The 27346-nt window shown below is 42.1% G+C and overlaps 2 protein-coding genes across 10 annotated transcripts in view; one reads left to right on the top strand and one right to left on the bottom strand.

The window, feature by feature from the left end:
- patz1 (POZ/BTB and AT hook containing zinc finger 1) overlaps positions 1 to 27346 on the top strand; it is a 749193-nt gene that overhangs the window by 636491 nt on the left and 85356 nt on the right. The window lies entirely within an intron of this gene.
- LOC138760235 (ATP-dependent RNA helicase DDX51-like) overlaps positions 6807 to 27346 on the bottom strand; it is a 48956-nt gene continuing 28416 nt past the window's right edge. The window contains exons 6-11 of the mRNA XM_069930568.1: positions 18087 to 18202; positions 16172 to 16288; positions 13689 to 13790; positions 9010 to 9073; positions 8517 to 8651; positions 6807 to 7007 (exon numbers count right to left, since the gene is read on the bottom strand). Coding sequence (XP_069786669.1) covers positions 6978 to 7007; positions 8517 to 8651; positions 9010 to 9073; positions 13689 to 13790; positions 16172 to 16288; positions 18087 to 18202 — 564 coding nt within the window. The 3' untranslated portion in view covers positions 6807 to 6977. The remainder of the gene's footprint in view (positions 7008 to 8516; positions 8652 to 9009; positions 9074 to 13688; positions 13791 to 16171; positions 16289 to 18086; positions 18203 to 27346) is intronic.

Genomic DNA, 27346 nt, shown 5'->3' with positions numbered 1-27346 from the left:
TGCTGCAATTGCAAACCAACCACCTTTTGCAATTCATGCATACGCATTCCCAAGTCTTTCTGAATGGCAGCATGCTGCAATCGCTTGCTTTTTAAATAATATTCTGATCTTCTATTTTTCCTTTCAAAGTGGATAACCTCAGATTTGCCAACATTGTACTCCATCTGCCAGACCTTTGCCCACTCACAACCTATCTCCCTGCAAACTTTCCATATCCTGTGCACAATTTGCTTTTCCACTCAATTTAGCATCTTTAGCAAACTTAAATACATTGTTCCCACTTCCAGATGAATATCGTAAACAGCTGTAAGAGCCCAGCACCGACCCATGTGACACACCACTTACCACTGATTGCCAACATGAAAAACACCCCTGTACCCCAACTCTGCTTTCTATTGGTTAACCAATCCTTTATTCAAGCTAATACATCACCCACAACTCTATGCATCCTTAGCTTCTCTACAAGTCTTTTATGAGGTACCATATCAAATGCCTTCTGGAAATCCAAACAACATCCATCTGCTCCCCTCCATCTACCGCACTCGTTATATACTCAAGGAACTCCAGTAAATTTGTCAAACAGGACCTTCCTTTACTGAATCCATGCTACGTCTGCCTGATGAACCCATTTCACTCTAGATGCCCCACTATTTCTTCTTTAATGATAGCTTCAAGCATTTTCCAAACTACAGATGTAAAACTAACTGGCCTAAAGTTCCCTACATCTTTTTTTTGAATAGTGGCGTGACATTCTCCATCTTCCAATCCACCAGGACCTTCGCGTAAAATTTTGGTAAATTATCACCAAAGCCTTGACTATAACTTCTGCCATTTCTTTCAGTATCCTGAGAAACATTCCATCAGGACCAGGGAACTTACCTATCTTTAGACTCTCAAGTTTTCTGAGTACCACCTCTTGAGTGATAGCCATCACATTCATAACATCTGTCTTTGATTTGTTCAATGTATCCTGCACTGTGAAGACTTACACAAAATAGTCATTCAACGCCTCAGCCATTGCTTCATTACTCAATATCAACCCCCCTTCTCATCTTCCAAAGGACCAATCTTCACTTTAGCCATCCTTTTACGCTTTATATAATTACAAAAACTTTTACAACATTGTGTGCTCGACTTTACACTTAGAGAATAATTGGGTCACACAGCAACAAGTGCTTTTCGGAATTGAACTTACTGCTTTCACCCTGGTGGTTGAGTTGTAAACACAATTTACACATTGGCAGACAAATAACCATTCTGGTCCAAACAAACATGTATCAGCCACAAGATTGTGAAAGGGTAGCATATTTGTCACTAAAGTAAAACCCAAGCAAGAAACTTTCTGAGTGTACTGATGAACTCAGCAACATTAAAGGCACTGTTACAGGTGTCCCTAAATGGAAGGGCTCAGCACAAACTTTTGAAGCTTGCAAGGAAATTGCAATCCTGTACTCATGGAATCAAACTCTTCCCAATGAGCACTGGGCAATTAGCTTTCAAATATCAATAAAAGAGGACTCTGTCCAAGTGATCTTTGACTGCACAAGATTGTTCGATGAGCAAATCATCTGTGATCATTTGATTAAATAAAACCTGCCCTTTATTGTACATTCTCTACCCCAACTTCTATAAATTCATAAATTGGTTGATTTAGTGAATTGGTCCATTGTCATTGTGCTTGATCTTTAGATTATCTTGCTTCTTGTGTTGGTGTTACTCAGCTTTCCAAATCTGTTGCAGCTGATGCAGGTTTGATGGCACCATGGTTGTTTCTTTGCTGCCGACATACAAATCGTATTGACAACCAGATCGTGGGCTTTAATGATAAAAACAGGCAATTAAATTCCAATAGGCACTTGTTGTTATGCGTGAGCCATTTTCTTGGCTAAGTACAAAATCTACCTTCAAACTTTGAACAGTGGAGCACAGTACAGGCTCGTCAGCCCATGATGTTGTGCTGATCTACTGTGTATAAACCTATTTTATGATCAATCAAACTTTCCCCTCCCTCACACCCCATACACTCTATATATTTCTAATATCCTAGCCGTATCCAGGAGTCATTTGACTGTCTCTATTACATCAGCCTCCACCTCCAGCAATGCATTCCAGATACCCACCACTCTGTGCAAAAAAAACCTGCCCCTAATGCTTCCCCTAAACTCTTCTCCACTCACCTTAAACAGATGTCTTCTGGTATTGGCCATTGCTGCCCTGGGAAAAAGGTACTATTCCTCTCACCTCTGTTGCTCTAAGAAGAAAAGTCTTACTCTGTTAGCCTTTCTTCACAAGACATTCTTCAATCCAGGAAGTGTCTTGATAAATCTCCTCTGCAACTTCTCTAAAGCTTCCACATCTTTCCTACAATGTGGCAACCAGAACTGAGCACAATATTCATCCTGATATCCCAAGGTCTTGACGTATCTCCAAAGCATGTCAAGAGTGGATGGAATACTCAAAGCAACCTACTTGATGGGCCACCCATCAATCACTCTACATGCACATTGCCTCCAGCAGAGGCACAGAGAATTTCCGGTATGTACTGTTACGAGCCCAGAGGACCCCAAAACCCAGCAGTAATAGATATTTACCAAGACAAATGGTTACTTAAACAAAAGTTGCTTTTAATTATCTTTAAACATGAAAACAGGATCAAACTTCAACTTACTATTAACTTAACCCCCTTCTAATTCTGAGCAGACAGATATGTGTAAGTTCAGAAAAGTTCTTTGATTCACAGTCCAATCTCACTTCTCACTCCTCCAAGTTCACTGGTATAAGGCAATTCTTATATTGTGCACAGAATTTAACATTTATGAATTTCACCAGGCTTTGGTACTTGAAAAGTACATTGTTACCGCTCAGGAAGGGGCGTTTTCAGAGAGAGATTTGTTGCTCGTTGGACACCCACAACTGATTCCTTCAGCCACTTCAGTGTCTTGCCGAAGAAAATTGCCCCATCAGGGTTTTCCAGATGATAACCTCTTTCTTTCAAGTCATCACAGAGTTCCTTATTGTTTCCCTTATTTCAAGTGAAACATTATGCAGCCAGTCCTCTCCTCTTGTCTGGCCAGGCTGAACTAAAAACTCACAACCCATCTTCAAAATGGGGTTTCCCCCGCCCCCACCCCCAGCTTTCCAGCTTGTCCTGTTCCAGTCCCAGCTGTTGCTGCTGAACTGTAGATCTGAATTCTCTCTCTCTCTCTCTCTCCTTCACACTCAGAGAAAACCACATGACCCTCTTAGAACAGCCAACTGCACTCAGACAGACTGCGGCTCCGGACCTAATCTTCTGAGTTCTTTCATCTGTTGATTTCCAAAACAATACTCCACAGCATGTCCAATTAACATCTACTTGTGAACTCCTAATAGGCATTCCTTCAACATTTCTGCAAAGGCACCCGGAGCCTGGACTGTCTGGCTTGAGCAGAGCTCCGGCATTTTAAATGAGATCTATTTTGGTGTTTGTATGTGTATGTGACCTAAACTAAAAATCCTGCCCCAATTTATCTCCTTTAAAACATATCTTTTCTTTCTTTGGCTTGGCTTCGCGGACGAAGATTTATGGAGGGGGTAAATGTCCACGTCAGCTGCAGGCTCGTTTGTGGCTGACAAGTCTGATGCAGGACAGGCAGACACGGTTGCAGCAGAAAATTTGTTGGTTGGGGTTGGGTGTTGGGTTTTTCCTCCTTTGTCTTTTGTCAGTGAGGTGGGCTCTGCGGTCTTCTTCAAAGGAGGTTGCTGCCCGCCGAACTGTGAGGCGCCAAGATGCACGGTTTGAGGTGATATCAGCCCACTGGCGGTGGTCAATGTGGCAGGCACCAAGAGATTTCTTTAGGCAGTCCTTGTACCTCTTCTTTGGTGCACCTCTGACACGATGGCCAGTGGAGAGCTCGCCATATAACACGATCTTGGGAAGGTGATGGTCCTCCATTCTGGGGACGTAACCTACCCAGCGCAGTTGGCTCTTCAGCAGCGTGGATTCGATGCTGTCGGCCTCTGCCATCTCGAGTACTTCGATGTTAAGGATGAAGTTGCTCCAATGAATGTTGAGGATAGAACGGAGACAACGCTGGTGGAAGCGTTCTAGGAGCCGTAGGTGATGCCGGTAGAGGACCCATGATTCGGAGCCGAACAGGAGTGTGGGTATGACAACGGCTCTGTATATGCTTATCTTTGTGAGGTTTTTCAGTTGGTTGTTTTTCCAGACTCTTTTGTGTAGTCTTCCAAAGGCGCTATTTGCCTTGGCGAGTCTGTTGTCTATCTCGTTGTCGATCCTTGCATCTGATGAAATGGTGCAGCTGAGATAGGTAAACTGGTTGACCGTTTTGAGTTTTGTGTGCCCGATGGAGATGTGGGGGGGGCTGGTAGTTATGGTGGGGAGCTGGCTGATGGAAGACCTCAGTTTTCTTCAGGCTGACTTCCAGGCCAAACATTTTGGCAGTTTCTGCAAAACAGGACGTCAAGCGCTGGAGAGCTGGCTCTGAATGGGCAACTAAAGCGGCATCGTCTGCAAAGAGTAGTTCACGGACAAGTTTCTCTTGTGTCTTGGTGTGAGCTTGCAGGCGCCTCAGATTGAAGAGACTGACATCCGTGCGGTACCGGTTGTAAACAGCATCTTCATTGTTGAGGTCTTTCATGGCTTGGTTCAGCATCATGCTGAAGAAGATTGAAAAGAGGGTTGGTGCGAGAACGCAGCCTTGCTTCACACCATTGTTAATGGAGAAGGGTTCAGAGAGCTCATTGCTGTATCTGACCCGACCTTGTTGGTTTTCATGCAGTTGGATAATCATGTTGAGGAACTTTGGGGGCCATCCGATGCGCTCTAGTATTTGCCAAAGCCCTTTCCTGCTCACGGTGTCGAAGGCTTTGGTGAGGTCAACAAAGGTGATGTAGAGTCCTTTGTTTTGTTCTCTGCACTTTTCTTGGAGCTGTCTGAGGGCAAAGACCATGTCAGTAGTTCCTCTGTTTGCGCGAAAGCCGCACTGTGATTCTGGGAGAACATTCTCGGCGACACTAGGTATTATTCTATTTAGGAGAATCCTAGCGAAGATTTTGCCTGCAATGGAGAGCAGCGTGATTCCCCTGTAGTTTGAGCAGTCTGATTTCTCGCCTTTGTTTTTGTACAGGGTGATGATGATGGCATCACGAAGGTCCTGAGGCAGTTTTCCTTGGTCTCAGCAAAGCTTGAAATACTCATGCAGTTTGGCATGCAGAGTTTTGCTGCCAGCCTTCCATACCTCTGGGGGGGATTCCATCCATACCTGCTGCTTTGCCACTTTTCAGTTGTTCAATTGCCTTATATGTCTCTTCCCGGGTGAGGACCTCATCCAGCTCTGGCCTTAGGGGCTGTTGAAGGAGCTGGAGCAGGGCAGAATCTTGGACTGAGCGGTTGGCACTGAAAAGAGATTGGAAGTGTTCTGACCATCGGTTGAGGATGGAGATCTTGTCGCTGAGGAGAACTTTGCCATCTGAGCTGCGCAGCGGGCTTTGGACTTGGGGTGAGGGGCCGTACACAGCCTTTAGAGCCTCGTAAAAACCCCTGAAGTCGCCAATGTCCGCGCTGAGCTGGGTTCGTTTGGCGAGGCTAGTCCACCACTCATTTTGGATCTCCCGGAGTTTGCGCTGAAGATGGCTGCATGCGCGACGGAAGGCTTGTTTCTTCTCTGGCCAGGACGACTTTGTAAGGTGAGCCTGGTGGGCAGCTCACTTCTTTGCCAGCAGCTCCTGGATTTCCTGGCTGTTTTCGTCGAACCAGTCCTTGTTTTTCCTGGAGGAGAAGCCCAGTACCTCTTCAGTGGATTGCAGTATGGTAGTCTTCAGCTGATCCCAGAGGGTTTCATGGGACGAGTCCGTGAGGCGGCTTGCGTCCTCGAGCTTTGCTTTGAGGTTTGCCTGGAAGTTTCCTCTCACTTCGTCTGACTGCAGGTTTCCGACATTGAACCTCTTTCTGGGGGCTTTACTGTTCCTGGGCTTTGGCTTGAAGTGAAGGTTGAGCTTGCAGCGAACCAGCCAGTGGTCAGTGTGGGCATGACCCTGGTGTGGAGCACATCTCGTTTGTCTCTTTCTCGCACCAGGACGTAGTCCAGGAGGTGCCAGTGTTTGGATCGGGGATGCATCCAGGTAGTCTTCAGGCTGTCCCTCTGCTGAAAAAGGGTGTTTGTAATGACAAGCCGCTGTTCTGCGCAGAGCTCCAACAGGAGGCGCCCATTGTCATTGCACTTGCTGACAGCATGCTTGCCCAGGATTCCTGGCCAGGTTTCTGAGTCTTTGCCGACGCGAGCGTTGAAGTCGCCAAGGATGACAACCTTGTCGGCTGTAGGGGTGCGTTGAATATCTATACATAATATAAAATATAACATAATCTGTCACAGTACCCAGACGACTCCAACAGCAACTGCCAAATGTGCTCCTCCACAAACAAGGGCAGCAGGTGCAGGGGAACAACATCCTGGCTTTAAAATATATCAAGAGTGCTTCATTGTTGCTGCATCTACATCCTCAAACTCTGTTCCCAACTTTATTAAGGGGAACATCCTAATAAGAGAGTATGAAACAGTTTAAGGCTATAGTTCACAAGGGTGATAAAGGGCAGGAACAAATGCAGGTCTTGGGTCAGACAGACAGAATTGAAACCCTTCTCTTTCAAAGCTGAGAAATACTTTGAAACTACAAATCTGGTCTAATTGCACTTGGTGTCATCTGAAAAGCAGAGGTTGAAATTCCATTTGACACAATATATCTTCCTGCTCTCATTGCAGGTTTGTGCCCAGGCTGGAATCACATAAACATATCTACTCCAAATGCAAGTTTGTCAATTCTCTTTATTGCGCCAAAACAGGCTGTCCATTGCAACATTTATCGTATGTAAAAAATGGGCATACATTAGGAAATAAATAACATACATGTTTGTACAAAGCCACTTCAGGATTTCCTGCTAATGTTCATCACACTGGTAAATTCTGAACTTTGGTTCTTCAGGTTAAGAGATTATTCTTCTTTTCATCCTGTGTAGAAAATGTTAGAAACTTAAGTAACAGAAACAGGCACAACTGATAAACAATCTCCTGAATCCCCAAAATTTAGATGACCAATACCATTTCAACATTGGAAAAGGAGGATAAAAAGTAAACCGATTATTTTGGGGTGTCCTCAAGATAATGACTTACATAATGCACTTTTCTTTTTACTTCTGCTTTTAAATGTTCATGTTTCTCTTTTTTTTTACAGTGCATTTATTCTCACCTTTAATTTCTGGTAATATTTCCAATGTTTCCACAAACCATTTGATGTGGAGTAATCAAAAATATTTCTTGTCTCACAGTGGGAAGATGCCTCCACGAGGCCCTTTCAAACTACCACGTAAAATGGGGTTAACCGGGCAATTTGCACTGTTAGTGATCCAATAACATGACAATTTGAAAGGGTCCAACTGCGTCGACCTGGTCAGAACCAACCAAGTCCCTGAACAATCTCAGAGATGGGTGAGAGAGAACGTGGTGTGGGAGAGCGCGAGCGGGGTGGATGAGAGAGAGAGCAGGGTGGGGGGGAGAGAGAGAAGGGTGGGGGAGTGAGAGAGAGCAAGGTGGGTGAGAGAGAATGGGGTGGGTGAGAGAGAGAGAGAGAGCGGGGAGGGTAAGAGAGAGAATGGAGTGGGTTAGAGAGAGAGAACGGGGTGGGTTAGAGAGAGCGGGGAAGGAGGAGTGAGAGAGCGGGGAAGGAGGCATAGGTGGGGCAAAGTGGGGAGTGGAGGGGGAAGATGGGGAAGAAGGGGAGGAGAGCGGAGAGACAGGGACGAGGTGGAGCTGGATGGTGGGATTGTGGTGGGGGGGGGAAGAGAGTGTGGGAGGGAGAGAGAGAGAGGGAGAAGCCCTTTTTGGTCACGAAGCCATGCCAGCCAAATACACCTACGTGACCAATTAACTTCCAATCCCCATATGTTTTGAAGGAATGGACGAAACCGCATCACCTGGAGGAAACTCACAGAGACAAGGAGAATGTACAATCTCCTTACATACAGCAGTGCATACAAATCCAGTTTACTGGCACTTTAATAGCACTTTGCCACTTGTTACGCTAACCTTGCCCGCCAACCCACCCTCTGGTTTGTGACAGGAACAAGAAAGCAGTTTTACTAACCACTACACTCACATTCCCCCCCCAACCCACCCCCAGGCTTGTGATAGGAAAGCGGTTGTACTAACCACTACACTAACCTTCCCCACCACCCCATCTCCAGGTTTGTGATAGGAATGAGAAAGCAAATTGTAGGTTCAAACTGCCCATGATCTGACTGGCAAGGGGAATAGATTTCACTGGATGGTTAATGGCTATCTTGATCACAACAGACTCCATATCAAATATACATTGATCCAAAAAGTGGGTGAGAAATGGCACTGAGCAAAGTAGATGCGTATCTGAAGGCAATTGCTTATATTGTAGCTGATGCAATTAAAAGTTTGAACAATTAATATTTGCCATATAATGTAATCAGATTCCACGAGTCTGTGAATTACCTTAATAATGCATTGAAGCCCCTTTAAAGCCTCCTCATAGCGTGGGATCAGTGGGCGTAAGTAATCTGATTTCACCAGCTGTTTCCTCAACTCTTTTCTGCCTGCATCACTCAGCATCTGAAGGAATGGTCGTTCCTGCAAATTAAGGGACAAAATGTTCAATGGCCACAAACCAGAACTAACATGGAAACAACACAGCCACAAAGAGAATTGCAGCATTACCATACATTGCATCCAAAAACAACAGCATCATCTGGAACAGTTGCCAATGCTTTTGACAGCCAGATGAGAGGCTTTGGTATATGCTGGCAGCAGAGAGGAGTGTTCCCAGCACCCCCCCCCCCCCCACCCCCAACCTTTGGCAGGGAGGGGCACATCTTCCCTCCTCCACCCAGAGAAGGGACACTGGCACCACCCTCTGTTTCTGGAGGTTTGGTTCAAGTAATTGTTCAGCAGGACCACAGTAGCAAGAAAGGCTCCTACAGGGACTCACCTGCACCTTTAGGAGGAGTGTGAATGCCAGTCCAGTGTCCCCACCTCGAGCAGTCCGACCAACTCTGTGGGGGTGGGCGAGGAGAGAGAGAAAAAAATAAATCACAATTCCAAACTGGAAGGCTCGAGATAAACTTTCGTAAAAAGAATATTTGGTACATTCAAAGGGAAACAACGGGACTGTCCAAAGCTCAATCTGAGTTAATTTAATTTTTAACGATACAGCACAGTAGAAGGGTCCTTCCAGCCCATGACACCCAATTAATCTACCAACCCTGTACATTTTGAAAGTTGGGAGGAAACCAGAGCATCCAAGGAAAATCAAAGCAGGTCACAGGGAGAACATACAACTCCTGACAGACAGATTCAAACCCAGGTTGTCTCTCCTGAAACAGCAGGGTGCTAACTGTGCCGCCTTAATTTCTCCCAGGTTCCTCGAAATCACTTCAAGTTACAGAACAGTCTGCAGGAAATTCCAGGGATGGTGTGACCCCAGGACCAGTCAGCAAGAGCAAAGAACTCATGGATTATTTTGTCACATGGACTGAGATCACTTGTCTAGAAATGTCCTACCTGTTGTCCAAATTCAATAGGCCAAACTTCCAAAGGTCTCCCATCTCACCATGCAGCTCTCCCCAGAAAACAGGTCAAATCAAAATGAAGTGATGGAAGGTGTCATCTGCTATCAAATGACTGATTTTACTAGGGCTTCAAACACGCACAAAAGGAACTCAGCAAGTTCCTACGGAAAGCAATAAGTAGTTGATGTTTTTGGGTCAAAGGAGGTGAGAGGAACATTGTGAAATTGAAACCTGAGCAAATCAGCTATAATTATTCTGAGTGGCAGGGCAGGGTGCAGCACAAACTGACCTTGTCCTACTCCTGATTTCTTACATTCTTATGACATTGTAATGTTTCATGCTTCGCAGCCTGTCATATTAGAATATTTCCAGGTGGGAAGACCAGCATTTTGTACAAAATGCAGTTTGGGACTGACTGTTAAATGGCAGCTAATAACAATACCCTGTAGTTTGGTAGAGAGTGAGTTGGTCAAGATGCAATGATTTCTTAATTTTTTATACTATTGGGAAAGCATCCAGAAGCATGAGGAATTGATCAGGTGAACACAGAGAGTTTTGGTTGACACAGGCACTATTGAAATGTTCAAGAAAAAAATTGGATGGATACATGGATAGGATAGGGTGAGGGGTTATGGCCAAACATAGGCAGGTGGGATGAGTGTGAGTGGGATATTTTGGTTGGTGTGGGCAAGTTGGTGATGATGTGACCCAATGGCTGGAAATCTAATCAGGGAAATCTCCACTGCCATTAGCTCACACTGCAGCATCCAGTTTCAGTCTGGTTTGGGGAAAGGGAAGAAAATTTATTTGCACAAGAGTTGATCAAAACTAAACTTAAATTTGAGTACGTGTTATTTTGTCTGTTCCTTCCAATATTAATTTACATCGCAAAGAATTGCAAAACACAATTATTTCTCATTGAATATGGAAATCAGTCCACAAGTTTCCCCCTGCTTTGTACTGCCCACCACTACAACACTCAGCCCTTTGCTTTGCTCCAGCCCCAGACCAACTATTTGTGCCATGCTTTTATCTGCCTCCACCTTGTTCTCCAGAGTTCTTGTTTCCTCCTCCTACATCTCTGCACAAAAGATTTCACTCTCCATTGTTGCTGCTGCTCTGGCCTGGTGCCTCAACTTCGAAAGCTAAAGATATTTCCCATATGAAACATAATTTTAAAAATCCAAGCTGTATAGACATCATTTGTATCAAAAGAAAAATCTGCCTCGTGATTTTTGAACTAAAGGAAGAACGGCTCCAGTGGTTATATGAATTATATCAGCAGATGAAAGCATGCAGAGAAGATTTATTAGGATTTTTTTTTCCTGCATTAGCAAAGGATTTTTAGTCAATAATTTAAACCTCGCAAAAGGCAGAGAAACAGTAGTTTTGTTCTTGTTAGTTTTTTTGGCTAACTGTAAATATGAATAAATGCCTCTGTATTAATTAGAGATGTTATTTACTAGAATGTTGCCAGAACTTGAGGAACTGAATGACAGGGAAAGTTTAAAACTTTATTTCCTGGAGCATAGAAGAATGAGTGGAGATTTGATAGAATTATACAAAATTATGAGGGATATAGATAGAGGAAACAGAAGCAGACTTTTCCCACTGAGATTCAGTGAGAAAGAACTGGAGGATATGGATTAAGGGTGAAAGCAGAAATGTTTAAAGTGAACATTAGGGGGAACTTCACGCAGAGAATGGTGAGAATGTAGAACAAGCTGCCAGCTGACATTTAACATTTAAGAAAAACTGAGATAGGTACATAGATGGGAGGAGTATGAAGGGCTATGTTCTGGATGTAGGTCTTGGAATGAGGCAGAATAATAGCTTGGCACAAACATAATTTTTAAAGTGCAGAGTTTGCATTTTCCTATTAGGATTAAAGGCAAAGTAACCTTGATTTTCAAGGGATATTGGCGATCTGGTTAAGAAGAGAGAGGTGTTTAGCAGGTATAGGTAACAAGGAGCAAATGAGGTACTTAAAGAATATAGAAAATGTAAGAAAATACTTAAGAAAATTAAGAAGGCAAAAAGAAGACGCGAGTTTGCTTTGGCAGATAATGTGAAGGTAAACCCAAAAGGGTTCTACAAGTATGTTAAGAGACAGAATTGGTCCCTTAGAAGATCAGAGTGTTCGTCTCAGTGTGAAGCCTCACGAGATGGGGAAATCTTAAACTGTATTTACTCAAGAATATGGCATAGTGTATAAAGAGGGGAAATAAGCAGTAGTGGCATGGAACATTATAGAAATTAAAGAGGAGATGATTGCTGCCTTAGAGCAAATTAAGGCAAATAAATCCCACGGGCCTGACATGATATTCCCTCAGACTGTGAGGGAGACAGGTGTAGAAATTGCAGGGGCCCTGGCAGAAATATTTATAACATACTTAGCCATGGATGAGGTGCCAGAGGATTGGAGGGTAGTTCGTGTTGCTCCATTGTTTAAAAAAGGCTCCCAAAGTAAACCAGGAAATTACAGGCCAGTGAGCCTGAGATCAGTAGCAAGTAAATTATTGGAGGGTGTTCTGAGAGACTGGGTATACAAGTATTTGGAGAGCCAAGGGCTGATTAAGGATAGTCAGCATGGCTTTGTGTGTGGTAGGTCATGCTTAACAAATTTTATAGAACTTTTCGAGGAGATTACCAAGAAAGTAGATGAAGGAAAGGCTGTGGCTGTTGTCTATGCAGACTTTAGTAAGGCCTTTGACAAGGTCCCACACTGAAGGTGTTGACGCTAGGTATCCATGGAGATTGCAACTGGGTTCAAAATTGGTTGAATGGGAGAAGACAGAGAGTGGTACTGGCAAATTGCTTCTCAGACTGGAGGTCTGTGATTAGTGCTGTGCCTCAGGGATTGGTGCTGGGACCATTGTTGTTTGTTGTCTACATTAATTATCTGAATTATAATGAAGAAAATTGGATCAGCAAGTTTGCTGATGACACTAAGATTGGAGGCGTTGTGGACAGCGAGAAGGTTTTCAAAGCTTACAGAAGGATCTGGACCAACTGGAAAAATAGGCAGAAGATGGTAGATGGAATTTCATGCAGAGAAGTGTGAGGTGTTGCATTTTGGAAAGACAAACTAAGGTAGAACATACACAGTAAATGACAGGGCACTGAGGAGTGCAGAGGAACAAAAGGATGCAGAGGAACAAAGGGATTTGGGAATTCAGATACATAATTTCCTGAAAGTAGCGTCATAGGTAGACAGGATTATGAAAGCTTTTGGCATCTTGGCTTTCATAAATCAAAGTATTGAGTCTAGAGTTGAGGTTGTATAAGACATTGTTGAGGTCAAATTTGGAGTATTGTGTGCAGTTCTAGTTGCCTAACTACAGGAAGGATATCAGTAAGATTGAAAGAGTGCAGAGAAGATTTACTCGAATGTTGTTGGTCTTCAGGAATTGAGTTCCAGGGAAAGATTAAACAGGTCAGGACACTACTCCTTGGAGTGTAGAAGAATGAGGAGAAATTTGATAGATATTTACAAAATTATGAGATGTATACACAGAGTAAAAGCAAGTAGGCTTTTTCCACGTAGATGAGGAGAGATAAATACAAGAGACATGCACTTAGGGTGAAAGGGGAAAGGTTTAGGGGAGCATTAGGGGAAACCTTTTCACTCAGAGTCTGGTGGGAGAGTGGAATGAGCTGCCATCTGTCTTGGTAAATGTGGGCTCACTCTTAAGTTTTAAAAATAAACTGGATAGATACATGAATGGGAGAGGACTGGAGGGATATGGAATGGATTCAGGTCAGTGGGACTAGCAGTATGATGTTTTCAGCACAGACTAGAAGGGCTAAATGGACTGTTTTCTGTGCTGTGGTGTTCTATAGAGATTTGCTGAAGGACCTGATTCTATGCTGTTGTGTTCAATGGGTCTATGTTGTTTGACAGGCACACTCACTCTTGTGAAACGGAGATGGTACTTATTGCATCCAAATAGCTTTTTAACTTGACAAATGTTGTCATAAATTGGTTTTATTCCTGCCTATTGAATTATGTCAAAAATTAGATGACGGGAAAGATGAAGGAAGCTGGAAAGCTGCAACAGGGAAGGGCGATGATCTTCCTGCTTGAACAGCTGATTACCTGTGGACGTATGACCGGATAAAGTGTGGAGCATCATAATTAATCACACATGTCACATTTCTAACATCAATCCCTCTGGCAGTGGCATCAGTGCTGATTAATCTGTAGGAAACAAAGCAATAAAAATGATCCGACTGCGATAGAAAATGTGTCACCAACCTACAATCCCAGTAATGAGATGCTTGTGCTTAGCGGCCATCCTGCTACAATCATACAAGCACCACATGCCAAACATAACATGGTACATAGACTTACACGAGCATGCAACTATTATCCAGAGGATGAAACAACATTGAACACTACACCATAATACAGGCCCATCGGCTCTTGATGTTGTGTCGACCTATATATTCCTACCAAAAAAAAGGAACCCTTCCTCCCTAATAACCCTATATTTTTTTTCATCAATGTGCCTAAGAGTCTCTTAAATTACCCTAATGGTTCAGCCTCCACCACCACCCCTAGCAAGGCATTCCAGGCACCCACAATCCTCTGTGCAAAATAAACTTATCCCTGATGCTGCCCTTAAATTTTCCTCCCTTCACTTTGTCCAGATGTCTTCTGGTGTTTGCTACTCCCACTCTGGAAAAAAGGCGCTGGATGCCCACCTTATCTATGCCTCTCAGATCTCTACTTAGTCACCTTTCATCCTTCTTTGCTCCAGAGAGAAAAGTCCTAGGTCCGCTAACCTTGCTTCACAAGACATTTTCTAATTTGGGCAACATATCATCTTCACCCCTTCCATATCTTTCCTAAAATGAGTTGACCACAACTGAACAGAATATTCCAAGTATGGTCTCACCAGAGATTTGTAAAATTGCAACATGACCTCTCAACTTCTGAACTCAATTCCCCAATTTATGAACACCAGCATCCCAGGTATTCAATTATCCTATTAATCTGCACAGCAACCTTAAGAAATGTATGGATTTGGACCCCAAGACCCCTCTGTTCTTTCATTCTGTTAACCAGGTTTGACCTTCCAAAATGCATCACCTCACACTTATCCAGAATGAACTCCATCTGCCACTTTTCTGGCCAACTCTGTCTATATCCTTTTGTAACGTACGACAATCCTCAGCACTATACAATATTCTTCCAACTTTCATACTGACTCATACTTATTTCCACATCTTCATGCAAGTCATTTATAAAAATCATAAAGAGCAGGGGTCCTAAACAGATCCCTGCAGAACTTCAATGATCACTAACCTCCAAGCAGAATACTTTCTTTCCGCTACTACTCTCTGCTTTCTACAGGCAAGCCAATTCTGAATCCACACAGCCAAGGTTCCATGGATCTCATGCCTCATGACTTTGTAAACAAGTCTCTCTCTCTCTTTTTTTTTATTAAATTTTTTATTTTTCACACCATGAATCACATTAGCCATGATACACACTTTTTCTTTTTCACACATTTACAGTGACTTTTTGTAAACAAGTCTCTCTTGAGGGACCTTGTCAAACGCCTTACCAAAATCCATTTTCACCACATCTACCATCCTACCTTCATCCGTTTCTTTTGTAACCCCCTCAAAGAACTCAATTAGACTCATGAGGCACGACATTCCCTAAACAAAGACATGCCAACTGTACTTCTCCAAATGCTCATAAATCCTACCCTTAAGAATCGTCTCCAATAGTCTGCACACCACTGAAGCAAGACTCACTGGTCTATAATTCCCAGGATTCTCCCTATTACCTTTTTTATCCAATAGGTCAGACAGGAAACTGCTCCAATCAAAGGAATTTCCATGTACTTGCTCCTGGAGGATCATCTGACCAGGCACGTCAAAAGACAATTCCCCATGTCAATCAGGGTTAGTCCACCCATAGTTGAGGGCATAACTTACAATTGGCTCTCTCAAACATCTTGCCTCATTTGGCCATACCTTAGCCGGCCCCTCCAGCTGGTTGCAGTACAAAGCCCACCACATGGAGCAGGTCTCTCTCTTTATTCTCTTGAGACATCCCTGAGCTCTACCTCAGGTTGCAGGCTACAGGGATTGCCGGAAGACCAATTGAGAAATGTCTGATCGAAGTTGTGAGCCGTGGGCGATGCTGGGGAACAAGTTGTGTATTGCACGCTGGTACAGGGTGGGTGCTATTAGTGGCATGCACCTGGGAAAGAGTGTGGTGTCTCACCCATTGTAGTATGTAAGTAGATTTGAGACTTTTCGTTAGTAGGTATACCGTGTCTATCAGTTAGTGAGGGGTGGCAGGTACTGTTTGTTTTGTTCTCACGTTTAGCCATGGGAACCACAAATAGTAGCAATCTCTCAGGAGAGCAAGAATTTGTGTGTAGTTGTTTTACCTGTATGTGCAAGTGTGTTCACTGTTGCAAATTCCCGCACGTGTAAATAAAAACCATTATTGTTAATAAACCATGTCCAGGTCTTATTACTTGTTGAACCCTCAGAAATGGTTCTCACCATCACAGTGCCTCACTGCATGTTGCTAAAGCCATGATCATGCAGACTTACATTTGGAGCTTTCCTTGTTCAAATTGTTTCAGTCTTTTTTGTCTTTCACTGGGTGATAGTCTGGAAGAAAACTCTGCAACAGGAACACCACCAAATGCACAAAGTAACAGGAACAATCTGTAACATACAAGAAACAGGCATCAGCCATGACTCTGTACAATAGGGAGACAAGCAAGCTGTCTCAGCCCACGTTAACGCCCACTGTCCTGGCCTGCAATTTCACAATGTCAGCTCATTGACTTGTCCCGCATTAATGCATGGTCTGCTCACTGACCCAGCCCATACTGTCTGCTCACTGATCCAGCCCACAGTGACTCACAGACAAGAGTAAAGATGTTTTGATGAGACTCTATGGGGCACTGGTGAGCCTCATTTGGAGTATTGTGTGCAGTTTTGGGACCCCTATCTTAGAAAGGATGTGATGTTGTTGGATAGAGTGCAGAGGAGATTTACTAGGATGATTCCCGGAATGCAAGGGCTAACTTATGAGGAGCGTTTGGCAGCTCTTGGGTTGTATTCATTGGAGTATATAGGAGAATGAGAAGAGATCTCATAGAAGGGTGAAAAACTACAGCATGCTGTTGTGCAGAGGGACTTGGGAGTGCTTGTGCATGAATCGCAAAAAGTTAGGTTGCAGGTGCAGCAGGTTATTAAGAAGGCAAATGGAATGTTGGCCTTCATCGCTAGAGGAATTGAATTCAGGAGTAGGGAGGTAATGTTGCAACTGTATAAGGTACAGGTGAGACCGCACCTGGAGTACTGTGTCCAGTTCTGGTCTCCATATTTGAGGAAGGATATACTGGCTTTGGAGACGGTCCAGAGGAGGTTTACTAGGTTGATCCCTGGGATGAAGGGGTTGACTTATGATGAAAGATTAAATCGTCTAGGATTGTATTCACTCGAGTTCAGAAGAATGAGAGGAGATCTTATAAAAACATATAGGATTATGAAGGGTATGGGTAGGATAGATGTAGGAAGGTTTTTTGAGCTGGCCGGGGAAACTAAAACGAGAGGACACAGTCTCAAGATTCGGGGGAGTAGATTTAGGACAGAGATGAGGAAAAATATTTTTTCCCAGAGAATAGTGAATGTTTGGAATTCTCTAACCAGGGAAGCGGTTGAGGCTGCCTCATTAAACATATTTAAAATTCGGTTAGATAAATTTTTACATGATAGAGGAATTAGGGGATATGGGGAGAAGGCAGGTAGGTGGAGTTAGTTCATAAATTAGATCAGCCATGATCGTATTGAATGGCGGAGCAGGCTCGATGGGCCATTTTTGGCCTACTCCTGTTCCTACTTCCTATGTTCCTATGAAGCTTTTCATATTTTGAAAGGTTTAGGATGTGAGTAAGATGTTTCCCTTGGTGGGTGAATCAAGGACAAAGGGTCATAGTCTGAAAATTAGAGGCTATCCATATAAAATAGAGATTAGGAAGAACTTCTTTAGCCAGAGGGTTATGGATCTGTAGAACTCGCTGCTGCATAGAGCAGTGGAAGCCAGATTACTGGGAGTATTTAAACAAGAAATAGATAAGTATCTCATTAGTGAGGGCATCAAGGGATATGAGGAAAAGCCCAAAATTGGAACTAGTTTAGAGTAGCTTAGTGTAGTTTTACGGGACAAACTCGATTGGCCTGATGGCCTGCTTCTGTTCCTTTGTTTTGTGATCTTGTGAACTCAATGACCCAGCCCACACTGACACATGGACAGATTACTGATACAGCCTACATTGACTTACGGACAACTCAATGACCCAGCCCACACTAAAACATGCATAGCTCATTGGTCTGGCTCACTGTTTGCTCACTGACCCATCCCACACTAACACACAGACAGCTCACTGGCCATCCCAGTGTAAGTGCAGGAGGTACCTTGCTAAATGTTAAATTTGAAACAAAGCTGGCTGTCAACCTGTGACATGCTTTCCTGGAGTTTGTGAAGCACAAGATTCGACTGAACTTCATTCTCAGGGCAAAGTAGAGGATTATCAGAGGCTTCTTGTTGAGTTCACATGGGACGTAAAACTCCTGCAGAGCATAAGGAAAACATATTGCAACATCATTCATGATTTGACATCTTATAACTCAAATACAAATAGTCTCAAATATCAAGCGACACAGAAAACTGCAGAATGTTGAACCTGAAGCAACAAAAACCACTCTTTTTTTTTAAATTTTTTTATTTTTGACACCATAAATCGCATTAACCATGATACACACTTTTTCCTTTTCACACATATACAGTGCCATTTTCTCCCCCCCCTCCCCTCCTCCCATCCCACCCTCCCTACCTCCCTCCTCCCGTCCATTTAAGGTATAAAATCTAGGATACATTAAACCAGTCAGACAATGTTGTCATTCAATAAAAATACACCAGAAATTCCACTGAGTCCATTCTTTTCATTTCCTTTTCCTTCCGTTAACTTAGGTAGTGATTGTCCCCGGTAGGTTTTTGCTATTGTGTTTAATGTAAGGCTCCCATATTTGTTCAAATATTTCAATATTATTTCTTAAACTATATGTTATTTTTTCTAATGGAATACATTTATTCATTTCTATATACCATTGTTGTATTTTCAAATTATCTTCCGATTTCCACGTTGACATAATACATTTTTTTGCTACGGCTAGAGCTATCTTAACAAATCTTTTTTGTGCATCCTCCAAATCAAGTCCAAATTCTTTGGTTTTTATGTTACTTAGGAGGAAGATCTCTGGATTCTTTGGTATATTGTTTTCTGTATTTTATTTAATATCTGATTTAGATCTTCCCAAAATTTTTCTACTTTCTCACATGTCCAGATTGCATGAATTGTTGTTCCCATTTCTTTTTTACATCGAAAACATCTGTCAGATACTGTTGGGTCCCATTTATTTAACTTTTGAGGTGTAATGTATAGCCTGTGTATCCAGTTATATTGTATCATACGTAGCCTCGTATTTATTGTATTTCTCATCGTTCCAGAACATAATTTCTCCCATATTTCCTTTTTTATCTTTATATTTAAATCTTGTTCCCATTTTTGTTTAGTTTTACCATTTGTTTCCTCATTCTCCTTTTCTTGCAGTTTAATATACATATTTGTTATAAATCTTTTGATTATCATTGTATCTGTAATCACATATTCATAGTTACTTCCCTCTGGCAAACTCAAACTGCTTCCTAATTTATCCTTCAAGTAGGATCTCAACTGGTAGTATGCCAGCGCTGTATCTTGAGTTAATATTGTATTTATCTTTCATTTGTTCAAAGGATAAGAATCTATTTCCTGAAAAACAATTTTCTATTCTTTTGATCCCTTTTTTCTCCCATTCTCTAAAGGAAAGGTTATCTATTGTAAAAGGGAGTAACTTGTTTTGCGTCAATATTAGTTTTGGCAATTGATAATTGGTTTTATTTTTTTCTACATGAATCTTCTTCCAAATATTGAGTAGATGATGTAATACTGGAGAACTTCTGTGTTGTACCAATTTTTCATCCCATTTATATAATATGTGTTCAGGTATCTTTTCCCCTATTTTATCTAATTCTAACCTAGTCCAATCTGGCTTTTCCCTTGTTTGATAAAAATCTGATAGGTATCTTAATTGTGCGGCTCTGTAATAATTTTTAAAGTTTGGCAGTTGTAAGCCTCCTTGTTTATACCATTCTGTTAATTTATCTAGTGCTATCCTCGGTTTCCCCCCTTTCCATAAAAATTTCCTTATTATTTTCTTTAACTCCTTGAAGAATTTCTCTGTCAGTTGTATTGACAATGCCTGAAATAGGTATAATATCCTTGGAAAAATGTTCATTTTAATACAGTTTATCCTTCCTATTAGTGTTAGTGGTAAATCTTTCCAATGCTCTAAATCGTCCTGTAATTTTTTGATTAGTGGATAATAATTGAGTTTATATAGTTGGCCGAGATTTTTGTTTATTTGTACACCTAGGTATCTTATTGCTTGCATTTGCCATCTTAAATGGTGATTCCTTCTTAAATTTTGAGAAATCCGCATTATTCATAGGCATTGCTTCACTTTTATTTATGTTGATCTTGTAACCCGACACTTCTCCATATTCCTTCAATTTCTTATATAATTCTTTTATTGATAGTTCTGGTTCTGTTAAGTATACTATAACATCATCCGCAAATAAACTGATTTTATATTTCTTGTCTTTTATTTTTATCCCTTTTATATTATTTTCTGTTCTTATCAATTCTGCTAGTGGTTCTATAGCTAACGCAAACAATAAAGGTGATAGTGGGCATCCCTGCCGTGTTGACCTGCTTAAGTTAAATTGCTTTGATACATGTCCATTTACTGTCACTTTCGCTAACAGTCCCTTATATAATGCTTTAATCCAATTAATATACTTCTCCGGTAAACTGAATTTTTGCAATACTTTGAACAAATAATTCCATTCTACTCTGTGTCTAAAGCAACTGCTACTGTTGGTGCTTTATTCCCTTCTACTGCATGAATTAAGTTAATAAATTTACAAATATTGTCTGTTGTGCGTCTTTTTTTGATAAATCCAGTTTGGTCTAGTTTTACTATTTTTGGTACATAGTCGGCTAATCTGTTTGCTAATAGTTTAGCTATTATCTTATAATCTGTGTTAAGTAAAGATATTGGTCTATATGACGCTGGTGTGAGTGGATCTTTCCCTTGCTTTAGTATTACTGTAATTATTGCTGTTTTACATGAATCTGGTAAGCTTTGTGTTTTATCAATCTGGTTGATTACTTCCAGGAGCGGCGGAATTAATAAGTCTTTAAATGTTTTATAAAATTCTATTGGGAATCCATCCTCTCCTGGTGTCTTATTATTTGGTAATTTTTTTATTATCTCTTGTATTTCTACTATTCCAAATGGCTCTGTTAATTTATTTTGTTCCTCTATTTGTAGTTTTGGTAGTTCAATTTTAGTTAGAAATTCATCTATTTTCCCTTCTTTCCCTTCGTTTTCAGTTCGGTATAATTGTTCATAGAATTCTCTAAAGTAACAAAAACCACTCTTGATGAAGAGTTCCAGCCCGAACCATTGACAATTCTTTATCCCCCTCTGATGCCTGACCTATTTTGTTCCTCCAGTAAAGCATTTGTTGGTCTTAAATATCTTCTCAATAGCAGTCTCGCTACCTATCTCTATGACAGCTGTAGCATAATAGATCAAAAACTGGTTTCAGCTAAATATTGATGCTTTGCTTCCACGCCAAACAATCCTATTAAATAATACCTTCCATTCCTACTATGTGTCCTGGAGTGGCTCAATGGCACAGCGAATAGAGCTGCTGTTTCACTCTCCAGTGATCCATGTTTACCCTGATCTCGGACGCTGTCTATGCAGAGTTTTCAAGTTCTCGCTGTGACCTCCATGGATTTCCTTTCACATCCCAAAATCAGGTTGGTTGGTAAATTAATGGGCCACTGAGATGACGCATGAGATTTATACGTTGATGGGAAGGTTGGGAGAATTAGTTGGGGAAAGAGACTGCCCTGTAAATCAGCATCAACTCATTGAGTTGAAATGGCCTTCTACATTGTATGGAAATATGGCAAAATGGCAACCCCTCCAGGGGAGTATCACTTCAACGATAGGGAGAGCCCGCCAAACCTAATTCAAAGAGACCTCTGGCGGCACTCCTTCATTTAACTTTGAAAGGCATGCAACACTGATAGTGACAAAGCAAGTGGGAATTAATAAGCCTCTGTTGGGGATGGGTTTAAGAGGAAGAGTAGAGGAAGCAAGAGAGAAATGAAGGCTTCATGGCTAGCCCTCTCAGCCGGAGTCAGAGAGTTCAGATTTTAAGTGCCACTCGAGATGTGAGCATCAATCCAAGTGAGCAATTGATTGCAGTACTGCGGGGATTGGTATTGTTGGAGAGCTACCATTGCGACATTAAACCAAGTGTAAGTCTGCCATTTCAGGTCATTGTAGAAAACTCCTCTTTGAACCAAGAGCAGTGAGTTTGCTCTGGCATGCTGGTCAATTATTACCCCCAAAACAAACATCACCAAAACATCTAGATCACAGAAAAAGGGCCTTCAGCTGGGGTGGAGGGGAGGTGAGGGGTTAGATTTGTAGCAACCACAAACCTTTTACATGAATCCTGCATTCACCCCAACTTTTATTCTTCTCAGTTATATTCTCCCCACATTCCCATTCAACCACACCCCCAAACAAGATTCTACCACTCACCAACAAACTTGGGGAAAGTTACAGAGGCCAGTTAACATTTCACTCACTGATTTGTTAAGTGTCCACAAATTAGCTTCTATATGTCCTACAACAGAGACAAGGGCTGCACAGTTGGCAAGGCAGTTAGCGCAACACCGTTACAGCGCCAGCGATCAGAACCAGGGTTTGAATCCCGCCCTGTCTGTAAGGTGTTAGTACGTTCTCCCCATGTTTGCGTGGGTTTTCCCTAGGGGCTCCAGTTTACTCCCATCGTTCGAAATGTACAGGGGGTTATGGGTTAATTGGGCATCAAGAGCCCGTGGGCCGAAATGCCTATTACCACGCGTATATCTAAAAAAACTTATAGACATTTTAAAATTACAATTTAGATAGAAGGTATTGGCGATGACCCGTGGTTAAACAAATGCAAGCTTTTCTATTAAGAGGTGCTAATTCCTACAAATTGCTTATGGCGAATTAGTTCAAACCGTATCTCAACCCACTAAAAACTATTCCGACGATTGGGACTTTTCCTGCTGAACTGAAGGGTGGAGCACAAATCACTCATGGAAATAAATGTGCCTAACGATGCTGGAATTCAAACACACCCATTACAGGTTCTGACAAAACACCAATGGGACATGTCACAGGCAGAATGTGTGGAGGATAGGGCAGATTCCTTTACCAGGACATCACCCAGTACTCTGCCCAACTCAGAAATGTTGCAGCATCAAGAGCTCAACACAAATCCCTACCCCTTCACGCACAAGTGACACAACAGCAGCATTCATCCACAAGACAGCTTTGGCCTCCCAGTGTCAGCCTATGCGATCATGCAACACTTCATGCTAATTTCTTGTGGGACTAAGGAGAGATCTCAACTCTGCCAGGAAGCTGTACAAGTAAGCAGAGTGTTGAGTGTTGCGCGGCTAAAATGAGATGAAGAGGATAAGCCTGGTGCCACTCCACAAATGCAGAAAGAAACTAAATTGCTTGTGGTGCAGCAAGATTCGTCAGTGGTTTCCATACTTCCACTGATTGTCAGCTCTCGCACCATTTCCATTTTCTAAAACCTCCACCCAACATTCTCTTGAACTCCCATGTCCCAGGTTTCACAATATACAGTACAAGATCACAAGATACAAGAGCAGAAGTAGGCCCATCGGTGCATCAGGTCAGCACTGTTTAACAACAGACCAGGAGCAGTTTACAGGAATCAATTAACTTACAAACCTGCAGCTCTTTGGAATATGGAGGAAATGCCAACTCCTGGAGGAAACCCACACCGTCACAGAAAGATCACGTAGAACTCCGCACAGATAGCCCCAAAGGTTAGGCTTGAATCCTGGAGTCACTGTGCCACCTTTGGTGTGCAAGGCTCTCTGCTCTTCCCCTCACCAAGCCTTTGTGCTATTCAAGCCACCTGACCCTATTATGCTTTGGGAATACCTTCCCTAAACATCTCCCTTTCCACATCATCCTTAAAATTGTTCTGAGAAACGATGCTACCACTGCAGCAGACCAGCGGAGGACTCAGCAGCTGAAAGACCCTCACAGGTTGTGTGCTGCTGGCAACTGGCAGCAGTAGTACTCAAACCTAGCTACAGGCTGCTGGAGGCAGGTTCATAATTTAAAAGGGTGCCAAAGGCAAGAAGGGTGCCCAAACAGGCCTCCAGTGCTGAAAGGTTCCTGATGGTATCTGAGATTCATATCTTGCAGCTCAGGTAGCCCAAGTTTGTCAATAGATTGAACAGGAGGCCATGCAGCTGTGAGAGTACAGGGGGTAACTCCGAAGACATTCGGCGACTCTCTTGCATGTGTTCCTTCTCTTACTGAAGGGAGCACTAGCTAGTGATCCTCTTTGTGTGTACTTTACAGCATGAAAAAGTTTATGAATTTTGTGTATTGTTTAATTTTAAGTATTATTAAATGACAATAAAGGTACCTACCCTAAGATCATTGCAAGATCACCTTTATGGATCAGCATTCTTATTATTTTCATCTACACCTCCCTAGAGACTTGAACTACATTTGTCATGTGAACCAAAGCTAAATTTTGCAACATTAAAGGTGTCTGACAGAGCACTCAACACACAGATCTTTGTGGAGAACAGGTAGAGATTGCAGGGGGCTTGATGTGTTATTCAGAGCACTGAAGGTGAGAAGAATAATGGTTGCTCCTGTGCAAAAGACTGTGATCGAATGTGCACAAAACTATCTAACAAACAAAGTTCAATCATGTGTCTCCATATATGATTCTGTCAAGAGACTCACTGATGAGATGGGTACATTCTGGTCTGCAGCTGTTGATCTTGCCCTGAACTCAGTTAGAGAACCAAAGGAGATTACAGCACACTAAACAGACACTTCAGCCTTTCATGTCTGTGTTGAATTATTATTCTGCCTAGTCCCACTAACCTGCACTCATTTCATATCCCTCCAATCCATGTACCTGTCCAATTTTTTCTTAAATGTGAAAATTGAGCATGTTTTCACCACTTCAACTGGCAGCTTGTTCCTTGTTCTCCCTAAACTTCTCCCCTTTCCCCCTCAACCCGTGTCCTCTGGTTTGTATCCCAACTAAGCTCAATAGAAAAAGTTTACTACATTTAATTTATCTATACCCATCATAATTTTGTATACCTCTATCAAATCTCTCTCCATTCTTCTACACATCTATTTAACCTTTCTCTGGCTAACAATGATCTTGTATCAATCAATTGTAAATTTTAATATTTAGACATAGAGCATAGTAACAGGCCATTTCAGCTCACGAGTCCATGCCACCCAATTAACCTACACCCCCCTGTATGTTTCAAACAGCGGGAGGAAACTGGAGTCAATGAGGAAAACCCACACAGACATGTGGAGAACATACAAACTCCTTACAGACAGCACAGGATTTGAACCCAAGTCCTGATTGCCGGTGCTATAAAGGCATTGCACTAACTGCTACACTAACTGTGCCACCCCATGACTAACACAGAAGTTGAACTGTGATGAGGAGAAGAGGGTAGAACACTACAAAAAGTTACTCATGGAGGTATAAACTGAAGCAATATAATGGCAACAGCATCAGCTTAACTTAAAGAAACACACAGCAATTGAAAGAGAACAGGAGCAGGAGTAGGCCATTCAGTTCCTTAAGCCTGTATTCTATGATCATGGTTGATCTCTGGTGCTCAAAACCTCGCAGCCCTCAATCCCTTGATCTTTCTGCCTCCACTTTAAATACTTCTAATGAACTAGCTTCCAACACCTTGCTGAGGCGGAGAATGCCAGAGATTCATCATTCTCTGTGAGAATTTTCTGGATACTTGACTTTAAAAATTGACCCTTAATCTTGTAACTATGTCTTCTTGTTCAAGTAAAAAAATTTCAACCCTCTCAAGCTCTTTCAAGATGATCTATATAGTTCAATACGATCACTCTTTATTCTTGTAAACCTCAAATAATACAGGTCTATTTTGCTTCTCTTGAGAGGACAATTCTCTCATCACAGGATTAACCTGTGAATCTCCTTTGGACTACCTCCGTTACTATCTTGAGTAAAGGAATCTGCACACATTCCAAATGTGGCCTCTCCAAACTGCCTAGACAATTGTAATAAAACTTTTGTAATTCATGTACAAGAACGCCCGAGTCCCTCTGTTCTTCACACATTTTTAATTTGGATGATAATCTGTTGTTTGATTCCTCTTCCATTAGCTTGTGTCTCGTGCAATGACAAAGTTCACAAGTGAAATCCACCATCACACTGAGAGAATTGTGTTCTTTGGTGTGCCTTGCCTCTTAATTACGCCCTGATCTCTTGTTAAGTTTGTGGGAGTATTGTGCCAATATCAGGTTCTAATTCCATCTGAATTACGCAGTTTCTTCTGGCATCCACCTCCTGACAGACATTCTTTCCAAACTTCAACTTTTCTAGAACTCAAAACAAATGAACTTATCAGCTTTTCTTTTAGTTCTGATGCAATCAGAAAAGCCAACTGCTTCTCTCTCCACAAATTCTGTCTGACCTGCTGAATTATCCAGTATTTTCTGTTTTGATTCATGATTGATCACAGAATTTTCTCTCTCTCTCTCTGGAGCAGACAACAGATTACTATGGGAAAAGTTAAAATTATCGACTTTATGTAAACCATTGCTCAGAGGGATTGCTCTCCCTGAATCAGGAAAACATCGGTGCAAGTCTTACCCCAAGACTGAAATATTCAGTGTTGTATTTGTGGAGCACTGTGCTATGTGGGTGTGGTGCACTGAGAAAAGTCATCAAATAAGGAAGATGCACAATCCCACCACACAATTTCAAAGCGTCAGTAGCAGAGTTCTTATGACTACAACAAGAAGTCAGCCAAGTAGTCTCTCAGGCCTGGCCCACCATTCCATATGATCAGAAATTATTTGACTTTGGCCATAGTTCCACTTTTTTTGACTGTTCCCTGAACTTTCACTGCTCCCTTATCCAAAGCTGGCTGTGGGCAGAGAATTCCAAAGATTCAAAACAGTGAAACAAGAAAAAATTATAATGAAGTAAACTCTATCTTAAATTAATAGCATTTGTCATAAATTCTTTACACAAATTTTGCCAATCTAAAATCCTCTAATTTATTGAAAGAATAAATGAACCAACATCATCAGCCTCTTCCAGGTCAGCATCTCTAGCACTGAGGCTTTGAACACCCGCAGTTGGCTATAGTGGACAGGTTAAATTGTTCGCGAGGTTGACATTTGATTCCCTAAAAGGCAATCTATTCAAAACTCAGTCGTGATAAGAGATTACCAGGTGGACTGAGCAAAAGATTCAAGGATGTGCTTAATGCCTCCTTGAAAATAAGCTGTATCTCCACTAATGCCTTGGAGTGTCTTGTTCATGACTATTCAAAGTGGAGAAGGAGCATTTGGGGTGGGATTGAGAACCTTGAATCCATGTGCTGGTTGAACACTGAAGCTCTATGTCTACAGCAGCAAGAGCATGCTGCCTTACTAACTACACACATGCCCATC

The sequence above is a fragment of the Narcine bancroftii genome, chromosome 4 (assembly GCF_036971445.1).
Source record: "Narcine bancroftii isolate sNarBan1 chromosome 4, sNarBan1.hap1, whole genome shotgun sequence".
Classification (NCBI taxonomy): domain Eukaryota; kingdom Metazoa; phylum Chordata; class Chondrichthyes; order Torpediniformes; family Narcinidae; genus Narcine; species Narcine bancroftii.
This window is presented reverse-complemented; position numbering and strand designations above follow the sequence as displayed.